The sequence below is a fragment of the Morone saxatilis genome, unplaced genomic scaffold, assembly GCF_004916995.1.
Source record: "Morone saxatilis isolate NCDOM2014 unplaced genomic scaffold, NCSU_SB_2.0 Contig11, whole genome shotgun sequence".
NCBI lineage: Eukaryota > Metazoa > Chordata > Actinopteri > Moronidae > Morone > Morone saxatilis.
In genome coordinates, this window is record NW_023339663.1 from 4,998,862 (window position 1) to 5,019,121 (window position 20,260).

The 20,260-nt window shown below is 40.5% G+C and overlaps 1 protein-coding gene across 2 annotated transcripts in view; it reads right to left on the reverse strand.

Annotated features, from left to right (window-relative positions):
- Positions 1-2,800: 2,800 nt before the first annotated feature.
- The window catches only part of ttc17 (tetratricopeptide repeat domain 17), a 22,232-nt gene continuing 4,772 nt past the window's right edge, over positions 2,801-20,260 (reverse strand). Inside the window, exons 8-25 of one of the 2 annotated variants that reach the window (XM_035652212.1) lie at positions 15,709-15,848; positions 14,831-14,991; positions 14,431-14,543; positions 14,061-14,213; positions 13,497-13,612; positions 13,108-13,264; positions 12,839-12,910; positions 11,691-11,915; positions 9,827-10,046; positions 7,260-7,379; positions 6,474-6,772; positions 6,196-6,349; positions 5,958-6,078; positions 5,609-5,768; positions 5,003-5,086; positions 4,253-4,372; positions 3,990-4,133; positions 2,801-3,808 (exon numbers count right to left, since the gene is read on the reverse strand). In XM_035652212.1, coding sequence (XP_035508105.1) covers positions 3,677-3,808; positions 3,990-4,133; positions 4,253-4,372; positions 5,003-5,086; positions 5,609-5,768; positions 5,958-6,078; positions 6,196-6,349; positions 6,474-6,772; positions 7,260-7,379; positions 9,827-10,046; positions 11,691-11,915; positions 12,839-12,910; positions 13,108-13,264; positions 13,497-13,612; positions 14,061-14,213; positions 14,431-14,543; positions 14,831-14,991; positions 15,709-15,848 — 2,691 coding nt within the window. In that variant the 3' untranslated portion in view covers positions 2,801-3,676. The remainder of the gene's footprint in view (positions 3,809-3,989; positions 4,134-4,252; positions 4,373-5,002; positions 5,087-5,608; positions 5,769-5,957; positions 6,079-6,195; positions 6,350-6,473; positions 6,773-7,259; positions 7,380-9,826; positions 10,047-11,690; positions 11,916-12,838; positions 12,911-13,107; positions 13,265-13,496; positions 13,613-14,060; positions 14,214-14,430; positions 14,544-14,830; positions 14,992-15,708; positions 15,849-20,260) is intronic. The other variant, XM_035652213.1, reaches the window with a different exon arrangement.

A 20,260-nucleotide genomic window follows, 5' to 3' on the forward strand; every position in this document is an offset into this window, starting at 1 on the left:
CTACTCCCAGGCCTAACGCCCCTGACAAATCCATGTACGCTTTGCTGCACATGAGCTATTTATATACTGCACCCAAGACAGGGTTGGTCAAAAATATCACTCCAGTCAATTATTCATTGAGAAACATTCCAAAACAGAGAGGGGAGTGGGTTCAGCTATACAGGAATAGACCAGGGGGATAACAATAAATAATATCCATTAGCAATGCAGCAGCCCGTATGTCCTCAGTGGTACTGAATCTGAAGAAGAAAGGCGGGAAACGTGTAACTGCAAATTTGCCACTCTCATGTGATATGCTTGTATTTATAGAGTCTGTGCATACACTTCAGCTCCTCTGCAACCATCTTGTTCCTTTACAGGATTCTATAAATAGCAGGCTGCTCTGTGCTTGTGCCATTTTTAGTTCTTGCAATTTAAAGGGGGAAAAAAAGGCAGCAGGAAAAAAAAAAGTGCTGCTTCATAAGGACACTATATGGATGCATCTTTTTTTGTGTGTGAATGGACATGTTGTTCCGTCTTTGTTCTAAGATGCTCCACGCTGCATCTGCAAAAGCATATTCAAATAAACTGCTTGGAACTGTCAGGTTTTAATTTATGTCTCCAATATTTATTTACACTTTGTCTGGACGTAAAACATTTTATTTTGTGAAGTGCTATAAAAAAATCATTTATTATCACTTTGCAGGATTAAGGTAAGCTTCTGACTGCAACTACACATAAACAGCTGCAGCCATAAATGTTATGAAATTTACCATACAGAATGCAAAGCTATATATTTTATTTTACATACATTATATTCACATTATCCTGCTAATTGTTAGGTGTAATGAAGTGTTCGGTGTTTTATGTTCTTAAGATCAAAAAATAAAAGGACAGAAATGATGAAAACTTCACTTTATGATTGTATTTCTGTCATTTTAAAATCTTGTCACTGAGTCTAAAGTGATGAGGTTCAACATGTTTTTACCCCAAAAACTATCTGGCCTTTATTGAACAATAATTCATTTGACAATATAAATATATTTTTGAGATTGAGAATGGTTCACTCACATCTACACTTATCACAACTACAAGAAAGTACATGTGCACATCTGTTGTTGCAGATTGTTCCAGAAGGGTACTTCACACCTTTCAGTCAATACATTAGACTAGGGAGAAGATCAGTATTGAAGAGTTTTAATCATTGCTTTACATTTTTCTTTCTTCATTATCGTAATAATCCCTAAAGTTATTTTTTAAGAACCTGGCATCCCAATTGCTGGATTGCTTTAGTAATGTGCACTCATTGTAAAATCCACCTCCTACTAACCAGTACAGATTTTTTAAATCTACTACAATATTTATTGTAACAAATTGTTGTTGTGTGTATCAGTACGACATGCATCACTTCCTGTGCAGTGTAGGACCCAAAGCTTTAATTAACAGGCTCAAGGTTGATTCATTACTAAATAGTAGCAGGTGAAATGTATTCACGCAAACAATTGTGAATTATTTAGATTTCAGTATCTTTATAAATAATGTTAGTATGGCTGAGTATCTTTATTCAGATTATTTACTTAAGTAAAAGTATCAGTGCCACACAAAATAGTGCTATATAGTAAAAATATATTAAAAACCTTATTTAAAACCCTACTAATGTAAAAGCATGTAAGTATCATCATCATAATTTGAGTATGTAGTAGTATCAATGTCAGTTGATGTGTTTGGATTAATATTAGTGCTGCATTAATGTTGATGTTGCATTTACTTATGTAGATACTTAAAGTTGAGCTCATTTGAACTACTTTATACAGCTGGGTAGTTAATTCTACAGCAGTGCATGATATTACATAAGATCATCATATGTTTGCAGCATCACTGTCCTGTGAGAACCACTTATCTCTGAAAACTCAACTTTTCATGAGCTCAAACAAACAGCCGTTTTCAGCTTTGTGACAATGTTTTTTCCAGCTAATCCAAGGAGGGTTTTAAATAGTTTACTTGGTTTAAGAAGGAAAAATTTGTATGCAATTACAGTAATTGAATAAATGTACTTAATTACATTGTTGGACAGAAGATGAACATCAATTTCTGAAAAGCCAGAGCTGTGTGAAACTGGAAAAGCAGAAATTAAATATGACAGATAAGGAACTCTTGAGATTTCAACACATTAATCTGATCAGTTAAATTCAACATGGACTGAATTACAATTCTCAACCCAGAAAATGACCTAATAGTACTGTATGTGAGACATTAAGGTGTAGTAATTTGATATAACAACAGCTTTGCTATTAAACCATTGCTTTAGGTGGTAAAATAAATGAACTGTTCAATATATTCTGATGCCATTTAATAAAGAACATAAATATTACCATGGAAAACTGTGGACCTTTCATTACGGTAAGTTGTAAGAGTTTCATTTCATTCTGCAGTTAGTAGAAGCTGTGATTAAAGAGCATTGAAATTAAGTTTCCACGTCAGATATGCATACGCTAAGGGTATATTCTGTCTTTAAAATGATCTAATTTGTAGATGTAAAAAGTATAATACACCATTATAATAATGACTGTAGGAGTTGATGAAAGGAGGGCGCCTAAAAAGGTTGGACAGTGCCACCACGAGGCCGGGTTTCAGATGTTTACTAGAAAAAGGCTGCAGTCATGTTTATGGCACCAGTTCCCAATTAAGGATTCATAAAGTGTGGCAGTAAAGTGCTAATGATGAAATGCTACAACTTCAAGTTTAATTTTAGCTTCAAGGAGTCGAAACACTTCGGTTTTTATTTCCCAAAGAGACAAAGAACTGACGCAGAGAAAAGAACTGATGAAATCCACACACTGCCTTTAATACTGTACATTTAATACAGATTCCACTTTAAGAGGTTTTTTTTATAGATGGTCAATGGCAAATCCTTTTTCTGCCTTATGATTTCCATAAGTTAAGAAGCAAATGTAATAGCATATTTCAGTTTCTTTCTTTTGTATTTAAATTACCTTGGAGCAAAATCAAACAGTTTGTAGGTCCCATATAAATAGGAATGATATAGAAAAAAGTGCAAAAACTGAGAATTCCCATCCATTTTATGAAGCAGAAATAATGAGGGTATATAGTGTTCAATTCGAACTCATTTAACCTCTCGGTTGAGAGGCACATTCCTTACCATCTGAGCAAAAGACAACAAAAGATAACATCCTTTTCACTTGAAATTTCCAATTAAGTTACATTAAAATATGGCACCATCTTCAGGCACAAGAAACTCCTTGATGCCACCTCTTCATACCAATATGCTAAAAAGACAGTGTTCTTCCAATTAGCAATCAAAATATTGCAGAAGAATTACCTGGAACTTGAGAGCCTTATTCTGTTTTATCCCCTGTTCATTTTTGCAATTAAAGTTAACCTAAAAAAAAAAACTGACTTTGACAGTCATAACTTCTTGAATGTTAGATAAGAGGTCCTGCATTTGAAAGATAAGTTGTAGGGGAAAATTATCTACAGTTGAACTCTGTGACGTTTCAATTTTTGATACCTCATCTTTAACCACATTCAGATTTCTTGCACTTATTTTATGCAAGGTCTCTGTGGTCTTCAGATGAGTGCGTGTCTGTGTGAGTGTGTGTGTGTGTGTGTCTGAGTGTTCTTTATCAGGTGTGTGCATGGTTGCAGGGTACTCCTGGGATCCAACTGGTTCAGTGGTTTAGGGCTGACGGCGTTCCCTCTTGGTGAGCAGGTAACACTGAATGGTTCTCAGTCGATCTTTGGCAGGGGCGAACTCTGGCTGCAGCTTCAAAGTAGACTCGTACCAGCGCATGGCTTTCTCAAACTCCTCCTGCAGTCACGAAACACAACAAACACGTCACGAAATGGACACATGATTTGTCTTACTGGGTAAAACCTGGTTGACTTTCTGTTGCAGCACTGATTAAACTTTATCTGAGCACTAGGTCAGGTCACCACACGGAAACAAATAATGATCAAACAGTAACAGAACATTTGATCATAGTCATTACCATTGCTATATAGACATTAGCGAGGGTAAAGTGGTTCACGACAAAGTGTGGGGCAATTTCTACTGCCATGCGGGCGACGGTAAGAGCATCCTCCCACAGTCGAGCGTTCTGGAAGATGTTGGCCAGGCTGATCAGGGGCACATCCTGGAACACAATTCAGAAAGGAGAAAAAAATTATCTTTTTTTTTTTGTTTAAAACAATCCTATATTCAATAAAAGTAGCAGGTGGGTTAGCTGCTGGGAACAGTTGATGTTTAACTTGCCTTCATGTGATGGGGGGCGTAGTTAAGGGCCTGTCGCAGGCAGTCAATGGCTCTCTTGCCTTGACCTTTCACCCTCCAGTACAGTGCAGCCATGCTGGATAATACCCATGATGTCTGATTCTGTAGTTTCAGGGATTGGGAAAGGGAATAAGTGTACAATTAAAATCTAGTGTTATAGTTAGGTGTTACAATAACCGGGTGATACTGGTAATACGATACGCACAGCAATGGCACTTTCTTCAAATAAATGTGTTGCCTGCAGATCTGCAATTTGGACCAGGTAATTTTACATAAGCAGCCATGAAACTGAGCAGTAATTTGAGTGTTTGACTCAAGCCTTTCCTTCTTGGCATTTTGCCGGTTTCCTCAGTGGGAAAAACCTTGTCTTTAATGGCTGTGATTATTAGATATTCTGAAATACCTATATTTAGGAAATCGGAGGCATTAGACAAATTGAGCTAACAGAACCATGTGAGTCAAAGACTCACGATAGAGTGATATTCTGAATAGCCGCAACAGCTTTAGACAATACAATGTAAAGTGATCCTTTCCAACTCAAGTAAGCATTGCTATTTATTAGTAGTTAACTGTAGCAGGGTACTGCATATTGTAGGAAGGAACCAAAGAAGTTATATATCTTCACTCAAGAAAAAAATGATATGCTGATATTTTTTGTATTTGAAAATTCTGCCACTCCAATTTTTCAATACAAACGTTTCTCTTTAACTAGGAGGGTGTGAGAGCTCTTACCTTCTCCAGTACTTTAGCGATGCGTGTGCCCACCTGCTCAAAGGATTGAGGGGAGAACTTATCTTTGCCGAGATTCTGCAGGACCTGGGGATTAGGACAAGCAGAGACATACCTGAGACTAATAACTAAGAAATGGGACTGTGCTGATTATTTAATAGTCTGACTGTCAATTATGTCACTTTTTCTATAGAATAATAATTTTCCATTTGAGAGTTCCAATGCATTAGGACTGACCTTGAGCATGTATTATCTACACCTGTTCCATGTTCTTTAAATCAAACTACGATTGTCTTGGCTGTTCAGTCGTTAACTACCACGTACCCTTGCTGGCCCTGCCCTTTTTTCGTGATACCAAGCCCAAGTTCCTGCCCCCCTGAAATCTGAATTCTTCACATGAGCTTGCATAAAGCCTCATCTAATACAAGCTTTATGGAAGTACATCTGTGAAAAAATGTAACTCTCTGTTCAATGTATTCACATTAGTTTTGATTGATAATTAACTTGTCTGTCCCTCTGTTGATATATTTTGGCTTCTAATGTGTAGGTATAGAAAGGAGAGAGTATGCATGTTAAATCTTGTAATGTATGGCTTCTTCCTCAGCCTACCTCACGGAGTTGACTCTCTCCAGTGTAGTGGATGGCGGCACGATTGGCCACCCCTGCCAGGTGGTCGAGGGTGTGCATACTGGCAGCTAGGTTGGCGTTGCATAAAGGTTCAGCAGCTGGCTCCTGGAGCGGAGTGGCAAAGTCTATGTGCTCTGTGATGCTGAAAACAGATAGTATAAAATTAAACTTAAAACTGTGTGTATGTCAAATTTAAATCCTTCAGTGCCAACTAAATTCACAGTGATAACAGTAATAAGATGCTTGTTAAAACTCTTTCGAACTGATATGTTGTAATATAACATGAGAAGAAAATGTGTCCATGATCAGGAGTGAGTGATGAGAGTCTTACTCAATGTTCTTGGCAGATACAGCCAACCAGGTGCTAGCTACAGTGGTGAGGTCAACCCTTCGTGTCCGCTGGCACTCCTCAGGCCCTGGCCAACCAAGACTTGTGTAGTCCTTCCAGCGACCTTCCCAAAAACACAGAAAACACAAAGTCGCTCTCAGCTGGGTGAAGTCCAGCACTTCAGTGCTTTCCTCTGGGTTCATGCTGGTGTAAGTAAATAAAATGTAGGTGTATGTTGTACCTGAAGGGCCAGGCGATGGGATAGTTGGCCCGCTTATCTCCAAGACAGAGTGTCCTCCAGGCAGTGACTCCCCAATCTGGCTGTCATCAGAGCTGGCAACACTGTCTGTCCCATCCACCTTAGCCTTCCTGACCCGCTTTACCTGGAAGGTGATCTGATGAACAACAACAAAAGGCACTCACACATTCAGTTTGGCTATGCACACTTCAGTCCCACCCACATCTCACAGAGTTCAACATAATTCTATGTTGTGAAAAAGACCAGACAGGTGCACTTACCCACTCAGCTCCCTCGTCGTCCTCACAGTTTCCGAAGCAGGGCCCACCGCCGGCACGGGCGCCCATGACGCGGTCATTCTTCAGCACCCGGATACCTCGCAGGTCCCCTCGTTTGCCTCCAACATCCAGTGCTCCCTCAAAAGCTCCCATGAGGTCCTCCTTCAGCTGCCACTCCTCTTCCCCTTCCACTCCACCTCCACCACCAAATGGGGTGGCCATTTTAGCTGTTCCTGAGGCAGAGGGAGAAGCCTGCTGCTGTCCAGCTGCCTCACCTGATCCATTACTGTCCAAGATAACCTCTGAAGAGCGGTGGGTAACAGGTATGGACACAGGAGAAGTAAATTAGAGCTACAGGAGCACATAGCACACTAGTAAAGTTAGAAACACTATTTATAGTCTGAAATATTTTTTCAGGGCAGCAGATTGAGTCAACTGACATGTGAGACTGATTTGGTCTAATTCTCAATAGTATTTTGTCAGTCAACTCAAGAAAATGCTATTATACCATTAGAGGACATCAGGAGTGAATAAAGTACATTCAACTCTAGGACCCTCACGCTTGCAATCATTAAAATATGTCAAATTGTATAAAGTATAGAATAATTAATACATATATAAAACAATCTTCTGTTTCTCTTGTCATGCAGTATAAATGTGTGCTATAAATGGAACTGCACTGAAATGAGACTTTGGACCAAACACTCTTTGCTACTGTATACTGAAAAGATTTAGTGAAATATTTTCACTGTTTGATATTGCCACTGAAGGTGTGACAATCATTCTTACTCTCAAAGAGCAAGGAGTCCTCCATGGCAGAAATGGCTGGCGCATCCTGCTTCTCTTCGCTGCCCTCCCATTCCTCCAGCTGTATCCCGAGGTCCTCCTCAGCCACGCAGGCAGCACCCTCTGGATTAACACAAGTGACGTTAAGGTACGCTGTTTATACAAACCTTACCATGATAGTTGCAGCAGAAAAGTATTATAATACAACTGGCACTGACACAAATGTTATATAATCAAATTGTTAAATGTATTCTCAAACACTGCTTCTGTATATTTGTAGATATTTTAGTAAAATACATAGTTTGTGAATCAGTAACTTTGGGAATAAAATGAATGTGTGAGAAGAGAACAATTATCACACTCTTATGTGGGGAGTGTAATCCTAATGTTAGTACAGACAAGTTACTAAGGCACTGTACACTGTCACTGACCGACATAGTGCTTCAAACCAAAGCCCCATCATGAAAACGTTTGCACTAGCTGTTCCCTGGGAACAATTCTCTCCCGGACAGAAAGTGATGCATTTTATTTTTCGAGTCACAGCAACTGTGTTTGTTTTTTTGGAACAAACAAATAAGTCTTTAAGCTTCTCTCTCTCTTTCTCTCTATACTCTGCTGACTCCATTCACCGTCTCAATTTACTTTGCCAAAGCTCTGAGTTTTCAACTTGGAGACTCTGGCTATTGCTAGGAAGACATCAGATATGTGCACTACATTACTGGATGTCACAATCTTGTAGGAGTCATGGGAGACCCATAACAACAGCTGTATAGGTGCAAAGGACACCATGGGCAGACATTTAAGCCTCCAGGACTTTGTTTCAGGCTGGACATAGTTTTTAATGTTGACATGCTTGACAAGATAATAAGAGGACAAGGCTGTTAAGATAATGATGACATGCTCTGCCGTGGATTATACTTCCCAACACAGCAGTATTGCAAGAATGCTGATACTGTTGCAGCCTTGTGTGGCTCTCTTTGTTGCACTGGTATGTTTTCTGTTTCTGCTAGTCTACAGCGATCGCCATTATCATAATGTTGGGCAGTGGAGCTATGGTTGTTTTTCCACAACCATTAAAAAGAATGAGGGCTCAAATTATTACCACTTGTCTGTCTTTGACTGTAGCAACACCCAAAATAAACCAACACGGGATAAAACTGCAGCCAGTCCAGAATTTAACATGAGAAAGGTTTGTGCATTTTTATCTGTATATTTCAACCTTTTCGACCGAACTCAAGGTGGGTGTGTTTTAGAAGTGCTTTTGTGGCCTTATGTACTCAGCGTGCTTTATGGGAGCAATATTTAGCTTAGAGAGTAAAATATAGAGCCTTCTAAATTTGGTATCAGCTATTTTCTGCAGCCTAAATTATTGAGTGGCAAAATTTCTCCACTTCAAAGCACTTTTCTCTTCACTCCCACTGATATGAATATGAAGAAGGTACAGTCTCTATTCACATCAGAAGCACAACATACTACTTGTTTCTCACAGCTACTCTTGTAACTTCAAGGGACAACATGGAGAGTTTCTCACTTTAAGATTATAAAACAAGTTCAAAACCTGCCTGGGCCCACAGCGCATGAGTACATTTTAAGCCCATGGCCATTTTCCAGCTCAACTGGACACTATAGCAGTATCATATATGGTTATTTTGTGACCCTTAATAAAACTGTTTTTAGTTTAGTTTTTTAAGATTGTTTGGAACTTATAACAGTAATTTAGTAATCAGTTTGTGACGAATGCCATTAAAGTAGGAACAACAATAGTGTCATTGAACAGCACTAATATTTTTTATTATGTTTTAGACAAATTGAAAATGAAATGAAAATACTCATTTGATGATGAAATAACTGGTTAGGCAGAACCTAAGTGACTATAACCCGTAATCATCAAAACAACATATTAATGTGTTGCTCTCCATCATGAAATTAAGGCAAGGTTTGATTTCCCTGCTTCTCTCCATTACACAGCTATCTTTATGCCACTCAAATTTAGAAAAGCTTCTCAGCTTCTTGCTTGGTTTACACACAGTTTAATGATGCTAAAAATAATAAATCTTTAAATAATAGCGTCTCCAAATCCCTAAACCTTATTCCAAATTCAGGCTGATGTTCTGAAACTTTCCCGCAGTTCACAGTTTAGTTGCCTGTTATAACTAAATCAGGGGGTGTGCCATTATAAGTGGTGTCATGGCCTCTGTATGGTATTTCCAAATAAATGAATCTATTTCATGTTCTTCAGTATAATACCGCCACCTAGTGACAGAGAGTGAAACTAAAGTTTTAGTGTAGTTAAGTTTCACTCAGCACATCACACACCAGTGCTGCAGGTTACTCACAATCCTGTGCTCATGAAATGTTGTACACTGAAGCTATCGAAGGCCATATTCTTACGTTTTTCTGTTATCTCATAAGTCTTTATTCATCTGAAGCAAATCTGTTAGTTCAGCAACTAGTCTGTAGCCCATGTATCCTACATGTGAAATGCATGTGGTGCATAAGTCGTAAAATAAAAAAAACATTACACTAAAAAGAGACAGAGTCAAATAAGCCTGTGTGTTTGATGCACTTACGTGAGCAGGGCTGTCGGTGTGAAAGATTGTAAAGGAAGGGGTAAAATTGCAGACAACGCAGCAGAGGTAGGCTGGTGCGACACTGTTCACAGCCAGCAAGGGATGAGAAGGAAGAGGAGGAGGAAAGGGCTGTCACCAGGATGTGGCGGAACAAGGCCAGAGCACCTGTCACATTGCCCTGGGCCAACTGCACGCTCACCAGGCTGAGCAGGGTGTGGGGCTGAGGGAGCAAAGCAGAACAAAACAGGGCAACATTAGCTGATGGGTAACATATGTAAAAACTGACTTCAGCTTTAGCAGGCACGCTTCGTATAGGTTTTCAATCTATCTATATTTCTTTCATTCTGATTTTCCATGTAGTGATTTTACTAGGTTGGTCTATTCTGTACACACATCACCTATTACATACGGATAGAGGGTGTTATATGCTGTACAGATTGGAAAGACCCTTGAGGCAAATTTATGATTTGTGATATAAGGCTATAAAAATAGAATTGACTTGATATGTGTACATCCTACAGATACGCAAGGACAAAACAAGGCACATTCATGTTCTCTAAAACTGCATGTACAATAACCCTTTTGCAGTTTGTAGCAATTGAGTGAGGTGATATATTAGGTCATATATTAATACACCGCTATTCCCTAGTGCACTTTACCAGCTCCAGTTCTTACATATTTTTACCTGTGGTTTCTGGATTGGTGTATCATCAACATGCATTGTACAACACTCAAGGTCATTTTATTGGATACGCACAATTTTACCTCTACAAGTCCCCTTTTTTCACAAGATGTTGGAAATACTCTTTAATGATTTCAGTCCATGCTGACACAATAGCATCTTGCAGGTCCTGCACATTTTTCGGCCACACATTCATGCTTTAAATCTTCCCATGGTACCCACAGGTTGAAATGTGGAGAATCTGCAAGCCACTGAACTTGAGATGATGAGTGCTTTGTGACATGGACGCCTCCAATTGACAAAGGGTGCAGTTAGTGGTCATTAAATAGTGGTCGCACTTAGTCAGAAACATTTGGTCATGACGTGGCTTTCAAATGTTACTCAACTGGTATTAAGGGCAGGGTATATTTTGTGCCAACCAGTACGGCTGGTAATGATAGGTAGGACAAAGTACACTTTGTTCCAGACATGTCATGTAAAGGCTAAAATAAATGTACTGTGAAAAACAAATTTAATCATCCAGCAATTTGGTTTTATTAACATGCAAGCCAATGAAGCCCTCCTTACCGCAGTATTTAATTCAGTCTTTAATTCCTGTTTTATTTGTCCTACCACTACTGTTTGAGATATTCAGAGATCTAACTTTAATGTGACTCTCTATTCATGCATTGCTGTTATTGAATTTAATTTGCTCTACATCCATACTGTGTGGTGTGATAAAGGAATTGGAAAGGTTTTTTTTTTTTGGCTAACCTGATAGATTTGAGGAAAACTGTCATACCATATAGAACACACCACCATATGCATAAAATCTGTGTATCCTTTTTTTCAATGCAACCAAAACAGTGGGATCTGCATTTGTATTTAGCATCATATTTAGCATCATATTTAGCATCCAACATCATAGCTCTCAGTTTACTTTGACAACAATACAAAAATCGATAGAATTTATGAGAAACGACAGAATATCACAAAATAAAATATTGTGATATGATACTTTTCATAATTTTTTTAACACAACAAACATGTACCTAATATAGTGGCCAAAACTGTAAAGTAAGGGTAATACTGTGTGTATATCAGAATCAGAATCAGAAATACTTATTATTATACTTATTAATTATTTCAATATTGAATATGTGCAACTCTGAGATGGTAGAACCCAGCAGGTTATGTCTTTACCTCCGATTCATTGAGAGCCAATGCTTGCTCCAGCAGTGTTTGTGCGTGGGTGGTCAAGCCGTGATGCAGCAGCAGGTTAGCGGCGTTGGTGAGAGACAATTGGCGGTGGGATGGTGGGGCTGAGCTCAACACTTGGCGCAGGCACTGCAGGGCACGGCTGCCATTGCCTTTGGCCCGCCAGAATAGAGCTGCCTCATTGTGGATCTGCCAGCGGGGTACATTGGCCTATATATATGTACAAACAAGCTTCTGTTAGCTTTGAAAATGAATGACTTAAGATGGGTTCAGACTGCTGCAGTTGGGAGCAATTTAGAGTGGTCACAGTGATTCAATGATGATCAAATTCTCAAATCTGAGATGCAATTGAGACTTTTTATCAACATGAAAACTATAGTTTGAGTGTGTGAGCATTGCCTCACTAAGAGTAGAGATGTCCCTAGTTGATCTAGTCAAGTATCGGTATCGGGACTATCCTGGCATGTTTTAATGGAATTATTTGATTGCAATAGTGACTGACTCTGTTCTAACATCCGGGTTTGAAAAATTCAATAAGCTCCGATTGTAATAAATCTCTTCTTTCTCCCTTTAAGAAAGAGCTGAGTACTAAACATTCAGATAGCAGCTTCAGGTTTGTGTGCTCTCTGCCAAAGATTGTTTATGAGGTAACATTAAATGAAGTATTACTCTATAACACCACTGTACAACTACAAATGGGTTTTTGTAGTCCCAACAACTCCAGCAGTGTGATACATCATCTCTCTAGCTGATCATGGCACGCCAATGTAAATAGTCACAATCTATCAGTTACATTTTCCTTATTATTTTATTTATTTTGAAGCATATCAACTTAATAGTTTTGAACCATGGCCTTCCGTATTTGGATCAAGCAGCTTGCTAAAAATACAGTGTGTCAGATTAAGCTGATTTTAATGTGTGAGATACATATTAAAATCAACCTTGAGGTGAATGTTAGTATTGGATCGGACTCTGTATCGGATATTAAAGGACTCGTATCAGGACGTGGGCCAAAAAAAACGTACTACTAAAAGGTGAATTTGCATGCAAACATCAAGGGAGAAAAACAAGCATTTTACACTAGGTAGTGAGATACATTATTATGCAGAACAAAGAGTGGGGAGCACTCTTACTTGTTTCATAGCTTCAGCTATTCTGGAGCCAATTTGCTCCAGTGTCCAACCTCCACTGCGTGACTGCAGTATCTGGAATCACACACAGTAATATTAATGACTGGAAACTTTTCTGCACAGTTCCACACAACAAAGAAAACACTCTTATGCAAACATAATTCTGTAAACATACTGCGCATGGGAACTATCTATCTCTATTATTTTCCCAATCAAATGAGACACACACACACACACACACACACACACAAAATAAACAGGCAGACAGATACCTGGGAGGCAGAGGGATCTGGCAGCTCCTTTTCTTCCAGAGGCCAGTCGAGTGAGGCAGGCAGGAGGGCTGGATATGGTTGGGGGACGGGACCACAGTTTGGCAGAGCTACCGCCTGAGGAGAACTGTTGCTCCCATAAAGGAGAGTTGCTACTGGGCTGCATGGACATAATAGAGATATTTCATCATTCGTATGAGGTTAAGTTCTGATGTGCAACTCTGAAAGGCACAAGCTCACTCTTTTCTCACTTAGCCTCAGATCAGTATTCTTTGCTTTGATGTGTGCTGCAGTTTTGAAGATCATTCTGAGTAACTTCAAACTCATGTAGAACGTAGCTATACTGCTGCTATGTACCCACAACATACCCCCATCCAGGAATGTGTACTGACCTGAGGCCCTGTGTTTCAGGTGGAAGGTAGTAGGTTGGCAGCAGGTGAGCAGGGGGGACACTTGGGTACTCATTGGCACAGTCACTCCTCTGAGGCCACAACATCCTCTGTATGTCCTAAAGCAAAATCGCACTTTTATTTCTACAGACCAAAGCTTGGTGTTCCTATCCTTTTACCAAAACATGACCCCTTTGATGTCAAGACTTTTTTTTTTTTCAATTTTACATTATCCCTACTATAGTATGCCATTCTTATCAGACATGTTTGTATTTGTCCATTCAATTATCAAGAGTATACAAGTAAGAAAAATGAATAATGCTGACTTTTTTTTTTTACCTCACATGCATATGCAAGACAAAACGTGAGCCAGCAGTTTTTCTACAGTAGTATAACTATGTTTGGCAGGTCTGGCGTGGTCTCTGAATTTTGCTGAGTGTTCATTAGCATTGCAGAGGTATCATTTGTCCTTTTGGTTTTCATTATACTCCAGTCACAGAGCTGACCTGCAAAAAAAAAGGAACTCAAACATAAACTAAAACAATCAAACATAGTTCTCTGCCCTACCTGTGTGTAATCCTGATGGCTGCCCCAGAGAGCAGCAGCAGGGTCCTGGTCTCCAGAAACAGAGGGGTGGAGCTGGGGGCTTGCTGCAGTCTGGTTTGAGTTGCGCTCTGACACAAGTGCCACACTGGATGCCACTGACACCTCCTCCCCAAACTGTGAACAAATTAAGAAACAAAAGGATTTTTTTCTTTGGTAATGTCCCCACTGTTTGTTTGCTTTCACTGATAAATATTCACTAAAACCTGCACAATAAAAGAAAGGTACTTTTCACAACAGAATGGAATTTGTGCTTTGTGGGCTCCCCTTAAATTCTCTAATAATCGCCCCCTCCTTATCCCTTAAGTGCATGGTAAGATCTAAAAAGACTCACTTGGACATAGTGGACATGTTCAAACAGATCGCCACGGTGATAGCGCACAGGCAAGTCAAAGGGGCAGTAGAGGCTGCGCTGCTGCTGACCCAGCCGACACATCTGATGGTTCCCTGGAGAAGATATGACACACAGTACTCAGGTGCTGCTCTACATTTTCTGCCAAATCTAAGGATGTGTATGTAGCAATGTGCATGAAGATCATCATGCCACAATGACACATCATTTCAAACTACTCACATTGGTCAGCTTGCTTACTCACCCCGATTCTCAACATATTCTTTCTTGACCAACTAAAGCATTTATCTTTTCCCAATTTAAGAATACAATAAGAAATACACACACTGCACACCTCATGACTGTTATACGTGTTCTCAGTTCTATTTGCATGGCATCTTACCAAGCTGGGCTTCCTTGGCCATCTGGGTCTCGTGGATAATGTTGCGGAGGATTTGCTCTTCCTGCAGCAGCTTGTGTTTGTCCAGTGCCTCCTGCTGGCGAAGGTAGTGGTCATGCTGCTTCTGGTACTCCTTCAGCTCATTCAGTGTCCGCTGCAGGGATCTACAAATATAGTAAAATGAGGAAGGGAAAAACAGTTGGCATGGTAATGCATAGTAGGGAAACACAACATATCACATGATCATCCTACAACCACAAGACCGATGTTAAAGGCTTGGTATCTGCAAAAAGAAAAATTCCACTCTGTATTCATGAGAACAACACTGAGTCACTCTCTGCCAGCTCTGGGCACCTTCTTTTACTTACATACTCTGACCTCCCCATGGAGTGCCAGGAAATTTTCCCTCCTGGGAAATGTATTTTGGTTTAATTGTAATCCTTAAAAATCCCCCAAATATACTGAATGATACTCTCACATTTTCCTTGCAATCCACTGTGGGTTTTTATAAAATCCTAGACCAACAGTTTTAGGTACTCTAAACTGCATAGCAGCTTAAAAGTCCATTTGTAATTCAGCCCCATTCGTGTCGTTAATTTCCATTGTTAAACTAAACTATGAAAAGGATGAAAAGGAAAAAAAAAAATCAGACAACCTAACCCAGGACCAAACGTGTGATATATCGGTGGGCTGATTTGTCACTGGTGTGCCTCACAGTTGCACGCAATAGGACAGGTTTGGAAATGGTCTGGGTATCACAGAATATCTTTCCTCTCTGTGTTGTTTTGCTTTTGTTTACAGCATGCATTAATTCAGTGGAAACAACCACAGTCCTTAGGGTGTGCACATATGTATGTATGTATGTATGAGTGCTTGCCTACCTGTGCTGGGCTTCCAGGCGCTGCTCCAGCTTTTGCTGACAGAGCACAGCATGTTTCCTCCTCAGGGCCTGCTCGAAGCCTGGCTGGGCCTGCAGTGCCTGCTCGTAACACAGGACTGAGTGGTTGTATTCCCCAAGCATCTGGCCAGACAGCGATAACAGAGGAGACAATCAAGACCATGGATATAGCAGAGGTCAAACCCTGATTTGTTGTATGTAAAAAAATCACACTGTAAGAAAAATAAAGGAACTAAGCAGACTAAATAGTACCACACACGGGTATAACGCTTTGGGCACTCTGACAGAAGAATTACATAAATATTAGGGGTGTAACGATTCACCAAATCCACAGTTCGGTTCAGACCTCGATTTTTGAGCCACGGTCTTACCTGCCATAGAGTAGAGCTTCTTGTATGTGGTCAGCGTTAAGTCTTTTTGTGTGTGGCCACCTTGTTCATTAATACATCTCTTTTGGGTCTAGTAGATAGGCCTACCAATCACGGTCTTGTGGTTAATTACATTATATATAATGGCCTCCTGCATACTTGATATGGCGAGCACAGACGCAAGTGAGAGAACGTATATTTCTGGGGAGAAGTCCACAGAGGCGCGGGTCCTTTGCGGTTTTATTATATTGCTGAGATTACTGCCTTTTTTATCAGGTGGCCTACAGTTTGTTTATATCCCACCCAGGAACACAATCCGATTGCAAACCACAGTTGTTACGTTTTTCTTTATGAAGTCTCTGGGCAAGAGAAGTGGCGCTTCTTGAATTGGAAGGCCCTTTGTTCGTATCTTGGTACAGTGTATTCTGGTACGGTGAATGTTTCAGTTCAAAGTTTTCCACAGTGATAACGGCCACTTTTCTGTGTCAGTTATTAGTATAATTGAAAGTGATGCGTATCTTACTCAGTCTTCACTACTTAGATTTTTTTTTCTGAAATGTATTATGGAGCCGTAACACTAACTCTAGATACAACGAACCTCAACAGGTAACTCACTTTTATTCGGCTGCTCAACCGGTGTTTTCTGTGTACACCCACGCGCGAAGCGTCTGCGATAACAGCGCGCACCACAAAGCTCCACGGTCTGCGGTCGCGGATCCAGAAGAACACGAAACCGACGACACACCTCGTCCCTGCACGTGTCCTGCAGCTCTCGTTACAAGACAGTGTTACTGCCGGCGGTGGCGGGCCGTGGGGTGGTAGCCCTAGTTTAGGCCTCTTCGATCATCGTATTTGTAGCTTATGAACTAGTGAAGGTGTTTGTCTTAGCGGTCGTCTTCACTGTTTTACACTTCTTAGTGCTTGATTGACTATCTTTAATTCTGCTTCCCCTTTCTTCTTCTCCCACACTCACCGATAACACCGGCAATTCAGCACACACACCTTACGCCGATCTTCACTACCACGGAAAAGCACAAACGCCCGCACCAGATGCATTTTGCTAACCGCCTCAAGATGTTCCTACGTTCTTCTTCTCATCTGCGCCGCTCCCGATGTGTTGTGTTTGTTCTTCACACGCATATAGCACTTGGTGGTTCGGCGCGACCATACCAACCAAGATAAATCTAATACTCCCTCAATTACCACTCCATGGAAAATGGTTTTCAGACCGACCTGCACATGAGGGTCCAAGACCGAAACTTATACCCGTTTAGATGAGTGACATCTCTGCAGTGGTGCCCGCCGTCAAATATATCCACACGTAGTTAATGGCTACAACAACTTTCTGGCCGTATCCTTGATGTAATATCAGATACCATCTCTCTCTCTCTGTTTCCTCTGCCAAAATGGGGAAACCGGGAAAACCGCGGTAGAATCCGAACCGTGCGGCTCAGACCGAGGTCTGAACCGCGAAACTGTGGATTTGGTGATATCGTTACTTTCCTAATATTTATGTAATTCTTTCTGTCAGAGTGGCCAAACGTTATCCCTGTCGTGGTGTGGTACTTATTTTGCTTATCTGCCTTAGTTCCTTTATTTATCTTAAAGGTGGTGATTTTTTTTACATACAAACAAAGGCTGTCAGGTTTTGGACCTCTGCTAATATCCATGGTCCTTGATTGTCTCCTCTGTATCGCTGGGTGGCCAGAATGCCTTGGGAAAATACAACCAACTCAGTCCTGTGCTTACGAGCAGCGCACTGCAGGCCCAGCCCAGGCTTCGAGCATAGCTGCCCTGGAGGCGCAGGAAACATGCTGTTTGGCTCTGTCAGCAAAAGCTGGGAGCGCAGCGCCTTGGAAGCAGGCAGAGATAGGCCAAGCATCATACGATACATACATACAATATTGTGCACACCTTAAAGGACGTGGATTTGTGTTCCCACTGAATTAATGCATGCGTAAACAAAAAGCAAAACAACACAGAGAGGGAAAGATATTCTGTGATACCGCAGACCGATTTCCAAACCCCTTTGTCTATTGCGTGCAACTGTGAAGGCACACCGAAGTGACAAATTCAGCCCACCGATATATCAACACGTAATTGCTCCTGGGTTTGGTTGTCTGATTTTTTTTTTTTCCTTTTATCCCTTTTTCATAGTTTAGTTTTAACAATGGAATTAACGACACGAATGCCTGAATTACAAATGACTTTTAAGCTGCTATGCAGTTAGAGTCCTAAAAACTGTTTGGTCTAGGATTTTTTTATAAAAACCCACAAGTGGATTGCAAGGAAAATTGAGAGTATCATTCAAGTTATTTTGGGGGGATTTTTAAGGATTACAATTAAACCAAAATACAATTTCCCATGGAGGGAAATTTTCCTGGCAAACTTCAATGGGGAGGTTCAGAGTTATGTAAGGTAAAAGAAGGTTGCCCAGAGCTGGCAGAGAGTGACTGCAGTGGCTGGTTCTCATGATAATACAGAGTGGAATTTTTCTTTTTGCAGTCCAAGCCTTTTTAACCATCGGATCTTGGGTTGTAGGATGATCATGTGAATATGTTGTGTTTCCTACTATGCATTACCTATGCCAAGCTGTTCCCTTCCTCCATTTTCTTATTGTAATCACCTGCAGCGGACACTTGCCGAATGATCTGGAGCACTAGAAGCATCATGACCACCTACATTCAGCACAGCAGGGGACTGGGCACACAAGCTGCAGGAGCCAATCTCACGCAACATTCCCGACGCTTCCAGTCAGGCACAGGCCACAGCTATAGGATGTCTGCTGAATGAGCACGTATAACAGTCATGAAGGTTGTGCAGTGTGTGTTTTTTATTGTTATTCTTAAAATAGAGGAGATAAAGACATAAGCTGGTCAATAAGAGAGATATATGTAGAAACGGGAGGGATGAGTCAAGACAGAACACATGTTGAGTAGTTGAATGATGTGTCATTTGTGGCAAGATGATACATATACAGACAACAATGCTACATAAACATCCTTAGATTATGGCAGAAAATGAAGATAGGCCACATGATCTGATAGTGACAATACATTCATCCAGGGAGAACAACAAGATGTGGTACGGGCTGGGTCAGCCAGCAAAAGCGCAGCCTCTATGCCCTTTTGACTTGCATGGTGCGCTATCACGTGGCGATCTTGTTGAACATGTCCACTATGTCCCAAGTGAGTCTTTTTTAGATCCTTCCATGCACTCTAGGGATAAGGAGGGGGCGGATATAATTAGAGAATTTTAAGGGAGCCCTACAAAGCACAAAATTCCTTTCGTCTGTTGTGAAAAGTAGACTTTCTTTTATGTGCAAGGTTTTAGTGGAATATTTATCAGTGAAAGAAAACAACAGTGGGGACATTAACAACAGAAAAAAAATCCTTTTTGTTTCTTAATTTGTTCACAGTTTGGGGAGGCAGGTGAGTGGCAAACTCCCAGTGTTGGCACTTTGTGTCAGAGCGCATGGTTCGCAAGAACCAGGGCCGGCTCAAGTCTCTGGGCTGTCATGCCAGTCAGGTTTTTATTTTCTTTAACATAAATCAGGCAGCAAGATGAGTAGGGGAGCGCGATGTGCGGCAGGCCTCACTCCCGGCTATTTGTTACCGCTGTACTCCCAGTTCCCATTGTTAATATTAGCTTTCACTGCAACGTGTATCGTGTATCTCAGTATGATTTTTATGTTTTTAACTCAGGGAGTTAAAAGCTGGGCCCCAATACATTGCAGTAAAACAGGCTGCTAAAATTACTGAGGAGTGTATAAGTCTGTATTGTCTGATACAAAAAAAGCTCTGTGGGTTGAAACTTTAAGCTTAAGAGTAACAAATCATATTAAATGAGCAGTGACTCATGATACAATTATAAAGAAAGGTATGGGTATACTGGGAGCTTCCTGTTGGCTACACGCACTTAAGCAAAGTTGAATGATTCAAAAGTCCACTGTGACTGTTGATTCTAGTTCAAAGCTCCAAAAGAGACTGCATCACTTTAGGAGTCTTTACCACAGTTACTTTGTAGGTATTTAAGCAGTTTTCCCAGATTGGGATTAGGGAATGGATTGGCTCTTACATTATATGGTTCTGTTTTTAGCGTTAGGATGCTTTTCACTTCTTCTAATGAGTATGTCATGTTTTTCATATTTTCTATGCCAAGGGATAC